This window comes from Oncorhynchus gorbuscha, linkage group LG20 (assembly GCF_021184085.1).
Source record: "Oncorhynchus gorbuscha isolate QuinsamMale2020 ecotype Even-year linkage group LG20, OgorEven_v1.0, whole genome shotgun sequence".
Lineage (NCBI taxonomy): Eukaryota > Metazoa > Chordata > Actinopteri > Salmoniformes > Salmonidae > Oncorhynchus > Oncorhynchus gorbuscha.
The window spans coordinates 7,437,244-7,443,243 of record NC_060192.1 but is presented as its reverse complement, the minus strand read 5'-3'; the positions used below and the strand labels follow the sequence as shown (position 1 = coordinate 7,443,243).

The 6,000-nt window shown below is 44.1% G+C and overlaps 1 protein-coding gene across 6 annotated transcripts in view; it reads left to right on the top strand.

The window, feature by feature from the left end:
• Positions 1–986: 986 nt before the first annotated feature.
• The window catches only part of LOC124007420 (electrogenic sodium bicarbonate cotransporter 4-like), a 62,986-nt gene continuing 57,972 nt past the window's right edge, over positions 987–6,000 (top strand). For all 6 annotated transcript variants that reach the window (XM_046317967.1, XM_046317964.1, XM_046317962.1 and 3 more), the window contains exons 1-2: positions 987–1,132; positions 5,898–5,962. In XM_046317967.1, coding sequence (XP_046173923.1) covers positions 5,899–5,962 — 64 coding nt within the window. In that variant the 5' untranslated portion in view covers positions 987–1,132; position 5,898. The remainder of the gene's footprint in view (positions 1,133–5,897; positions 5,963–6,000) is intronic.

Genomic DNA, 6,000 nt, shown 5'->3' with positions numbered 1-6,000 from the left:
CACGCAGTAGGCCTAATAGTTCTCCAGGCTGTTATATTGCATACACAATGTCCCTTCGATCTGAAAAGAACATTGCACACATGGCAGTAGCTACTGAGGGTGGTAGAAAAGTTTGCAGAGAGAGGAATTGAGAATCTATTCTAATTCTAGGATTCCATTCATGTACTCCTCAATTCCCTGCTGCTTTCTGCAGTATTTCGAAACAATGTGTTTCGATCCTCCTAAAGTGCCACCTCGGGAAAACCTTACAGAAACACTAGAAATGTATTACTTCAGCCTCCCAAGTGGCGCAATGGTCTAAGGCACTGCCTCGCAGTGCTAGAAGTGTTACTACCGACTTGGGTTCAATCCCAGGCTGTGACGCAGCCGGCTGTGACCCATGAGGTGGCCCACAATTGGCCCAGTGTCATCTGGGTTTGGCTGACTGGGATGTCATTGCCCCATTGCACTCTAGTGACTCTCTGTGGTGGGCTGGGAGTAGTGCATGCTGACTTTGGTTGCCAGTTGCCCGGTGTTTCCTCTGACACATTGTTGCTTCAGGGTTGTGATTCGGAGGACGCATGGCTGTCAACCTATTATAAAAAAGTATATTACTTCACTGGCTGCCTGTGGGGTTGACTAGTTGTATGGAGGTACAACTATGAGGCTGTAAAATTGACTGTTCTGAGGTTTGGTTCGGTATCAGGCCATCTGATAGGCTACCTGTGTGTGTGTGTGTGTGTGTGTGTGTGTGTGTGTGTGTGTGTGTGTGTGTGTGTGTGTGTGTGTGTGTGTGTGTGTGTGTGTGTGTGTGTGTGTGTGTGTGTGTGTGTGTGTGTGTGTGTGTGTGTGTGTGTGTGTGTGTGTGTGTGTGTGTGTGTGTGTGTACATGCGCGCCCCAGGCCGTGTTACTGGGCCCAGTAGAGAGAGGTGATGGGGAACATGACTGTATCAGTGCATACTGGCCTCTGTCACACTCAACACACAAGCCCTGGTACAGGGTAGTCCACACACACACACACAGGAAGGAGATCCTACAACTATCTGGCCCTGCCACAGCACAGTTGGATGCAGCAGAGCCCAGAGTGACATTGAGACCTGCGTCTCTATTACTGCAATACTCTTCTCAGCTCAACTCCAGACCTCTGCTCAGGTAATACATTCTGATTGCCTCTCTTGTGAATGGTGTTCAAAACATGGTTGAGTGGTTGAGTTTTTTTCTCCTTTTATGTCTGATTGGATGAGAATATGTTTCCTTTGCAAACTGGTCTGCCTGTTCTGACGACGTCACTCTTTGACGGTTTAAGAGAGAGACGGTAAGCTTCTTTGTTTAAAACGTTTGGCCGGATTCTGCTGTGACTGTTTTCTTTTGTTACATTGAAAGATGAATGGGTTTGATGAAACATTATGGGAGTCATTTAAATCCTGATCTAATTGATCAGTGATGGTTTGGAAATCTGGCCCAGCCTTTACTTACATTTATTGCATTATTTAAAGCCTTTGGGGATCATATTGAAAAGACAGGAGAGTATTTGATAGAGTAACTGCATATCATGCTACATATCAGACGAGTACTGATATAGCATGCCATGGCCAGATCATATTGAGAAAATGAGCTGTTTCTCTGCGAGTTGTGTTGCTTTGTTAGTTCGCCGTGGAAAGAAGTTATCACGGTTCAGGGCACATATGTGTTCTAGCCACACACCAGCACACCTGACAAAATCAAGGGCTTGATAATTACCGTATGAGCTGAATCAGGTGTGCTGTTGTGGGGAGAGTATAATATGTGCGAAAGCTGGAGGTCTGAGAATAGATCTGAGAGATTTTAGAATCCTTTCATCTCGGTTTTAGCTCAACGCCAGTTGGTTGTGATAGTGACAGGCACTCGGAACTATTGGCATGGGTTGATTGCGCAATCTGCTCTCCCTCATTACCAGGCTAAGGGTTTGGGTCAATTCCATTTCAACTCAGGAAGTAAACTGAATGGAATGACCCTAATTTGACTAATTTGAGAACATGAGAATTGTGATGCAGTGAAAGATGTAGACTCGGGATGCACATCTCAGGCCCTCCAGCTCCACAGTCCTGCTGGTTTTAATTTCTCCCTGCTACTTAATGAATCAGTAAATGTTATGGAATGAAAATGCATACACCTGGCTGCCAGGTAGAAAATAATTATAAATCAAAGGAATCAAACCCCAATTAAGCAGGATACTCAAGGACCAAAGCTGGGCACCCCAGCTGTAAGCCTACCACTGGGATTGTTAGTAGGCCTAATCTGTCCCAAATATTCCATGTTCAGAGTTGTCTTTCCAATGAATAGCAACGAGGGTGTATGTGGGGTGTGAAACATGTCCTTCACACCCAGTGATCAGGAGCTCAGGGCCCAGCTGGTGATCAGGACTGACAGAGGTATTGATCAGCCTAGAAAAACACTGTGAGTGAGACACACACACACACACACACACACACACACACACACACACACACACACACACACACACACACACACACACACACACACACACACACACACACAGGGGCATAGATGTAAAATCATTACATATCTGTTGCATATGTTGTCTCACTGCATACACTGTTGCCCAGTCAGAAATGAACCCCTATCCCCCCCTGAACACTTTTCATAGATCTGAAAGAATCAGATTGAGTTTAAGCCTGAAAGTATAGGTCCACCTCGCCCAGATGGAGTTTCTGCCATATTCCTTAGACCAATCCGACCCTTTCAGATCTGTAAGAAGTGTCTATGGGAAAGGAGTTAGGGGTGGATTATTAACTGTGCATCACGTTACAGATCCTTTTGAGGGAAATTCCTTGAGCATGTCCCCATACACTGGTCTCCCTCTTCATCTCTCTCTGTTGTGTCATCATCCCCAGGGCAGCTGTGGTTTTCCATTGAGTTTTCTCAATCAGTCAGTCACCAATTGATCTCCGGGGTTACCAGATTGCTGTGTGGTTTGAACGGGCAGTCACAGGGTTATGCCTTTAACCATCATTTAAATCAGGAAATCCCATTGAGATAAATAATCAGGGAGACCTGGCTTAAATTCTCGAGCCCATTCTACTTAAGTGTTTGAAGATCTTGGAGGCCACAGTGGCTTGCAAAAGTATTCACCCTCCCTTGGCATTTTTCCTATTTTGTTGCCTTACAACCTGGAATTAAAATAGATTTTTTTGGGGGGGTTGAATCATTTGATTTACACAACATGCCTACCACTTTGAAGATACAAAATATGTTTTTACTGTGAAACAAACAAGAAATAAGACAAAGAATCTGAACTTGAGCGTGCATAACTATTCACCCCCCCCAAGTCAATACTTTGTAGAGCCACCATTTGCAGCAATTACAGCTGCAAGTCTCTTGGGGTATGTCTCTATAAGCTTGGCACATCTAGCCACTGGGAATTTTGCCAATTCTTCAAGGTGAAACTGCCCCAGCTTCTTCAAATTGGATGGGTTCCGATGGTGTACAGCAATCTTTAAGTCATACCACAGATTCTCAATTGGATTCAGGTCTGGGCTTTGACGAGACCATTCCAAGACATTTAAAAAATGTCCCCTTAAACTACTCAAGTGTTGCTTTAGCAGTCCTGCTGGAAGGTGAACCTCCGTCCCAGTCTCAAATCTCTGGAAGACAGAAACACGTTTCCTTCAAGAATTTCCCTGTATTTAGCGCCATCCATCATTCCTTCAATTCTTACCAGTTTCCCAGTCCCCGCCGATGAAAAACATCCCCAAAGCATGATGCTGCCACCACCATGCTTCACTGTAGGGAGGGAGTTCTTGGGGTGATGAGAGTTGTTGGGTTTGCGCCAGACACAGCATTTTCCTTGATGGCCAAAAGGCTCAATTTTAGTCTCATCTGACCAGAGTAGCATCTTCCATATGTCTCGCGAGTCTCACACATGTCTTTTGGCGAACACCAAATGTGTTTGCTTCATTTTTTTCTTTAAGCAATGGATTTTTTTCAGGACACTCTTTTGTAAAGCCCAGCTCTGTGGAGTGTACAGCTTAAAGTGGTCCTATGGACAGATACTCCAGTCTCTGCTGTGGCGCTTTGCAGCTCCTTCAGGCTTATCTTTGGTCTCTTTGTTGCCTCTGATTAATGCCCTCCTTGCCTGGTCTGTGAATTTTGGTGCGTGGCCCTCCCTTGGAAGGTTTGTTGTGGTGCCATATTCTTTCCATTTTTTAATAATGGATTTAATGGTGTTCTGTGGGATGTTCAAAGTTTCAGATATTTTTTTTATAACCCAACCCTGATCTGTACTTCTCCACAAATGTGTCCCTGGCCTGTTTGGAGAGCTCCTTGGTCTTCATGGTGCTGCTTGCTTGGTGGTGCCCCTTGCTTAGTGGAGTTGCAGACTCCGGGGCCTTTCAGAACAGGTGTATATGTACTGAGATCATGTGACAGATCATGTGACACTTAGATTGCACACGGGTGTACTTTATTTAACTAATTATGTGACTTCTGAAGGTAATTGGTTGCTTCCAGATCTTATTTAGGGGCTTAATAGCAAAGAGGTGAATACATATGTGTGCACCACTTTTCTGTTAGTTTGTTTTGTTGTTGAATTTTTTTAAACAAGTTATTGTTTTTTCATTTCACCAATTTGGACTCTTTTGTGTTTGTCCATTACATGAAGTCCAAATACAAATCCATTTAAATTACAAGTTGTAATGCAACAAAATAGGAAAAACGCCAAAGGGGATGAATACTTTTGCAAGGCGCTGTCGCTGGAGGCATCACCATTTTGCTCACACCTACACCCAACGAAAAGTTCTTGGCTTGAATATCAGTGAGAACCACACTGCCAGATGGTGATACTGTGTGTTGTGATGATCCTGCCCAGGAGAGGGCGTGATCACTACGTGGAATACAAATGAGTTTACCTGGGGAATAAACGGGGGATCATTCAGGTTCTTCTTTTGAACTATTTTTATGAAGGGATGACTTGAATACAACATTCAACAGCGAAGAACAAAGTTGTTCACCTGTTTGCCTCATTCACGCCACAGCCGTAGATCTCAAGACTCAAACCTTATGGGAGATATGTGATGCACTACTGCAGATCAGAAGTGTACACCCGCTGTCAAACTGTTCCACTGAGATCTACATGCCTCTACATATACAGCTGTGTCAGATTAAGATGGAGTCTGTGCCTGCGTCGCTTCTTCAGTGTATCGTGTCTGAGCGGTCTGAAGGGCCTGTTATCGGCGTGTAGTTCACCTGTCTGTGTGTGTTCAAGAGAAACCTGTATCAAAGGGTTCCGTAATGAAAGCAGGCAGGGTGGAGCGATAGAGAATCAAAGGAGGAAGAAGTGTGCAGGCTCTCCTTCATCTCTCTCTCTCTCAATTTCAAATTCTGTTGAAGGGCTTTATTGTCATGGGAAACACACGTTAACATTTCCAAAGCAAGTGAACTAGATAATAAACAATAAGAAAAATAACAGTAAACATTACACTCACAAAAGTTGCCCCCCAAAAAATAAAGACTGTACACATTTCATATTATGTGCAGATAGTTAAAGTACAAAAGGGAAAGTAAATAAACATAAATGTGGGTTGTATTTACAATGGTGTTTGTGTTTCACTGGTTGCCCTTTTCTTGTGGCAACAGGTCACATCTTGCTGCTGTGATGGCACACTGTGGTATTTCACCCGAAAGATATAGGAGTTCATCAAAATTGGGTTTGTTATCAAATTCTTTGTGGGTCTGTGTAAAATGAGGCGTGTGTTTGTGCTTGTGAACAAAGCCCCAGGACCAGCTTGCTTAGGGGACTGTTCTCCACGTTCATCTCTCTGTAGATGATGGCTTGGTTATGGAAGGTTTGTGAATCGCTTCCTTTTAGGTGGTTGTAGAACTGAACGTCTCTCTTTCTTTCTTTCTTTCTTTCTTTCAGGATGGCACATGATTGGCAGGGAGGTAGAAGTAGGAGTCACCACCGATATGAGGAAGATGTTAAGGGTGAGTATGGCCACACACACGGTTGTTTAGTGTGTGCG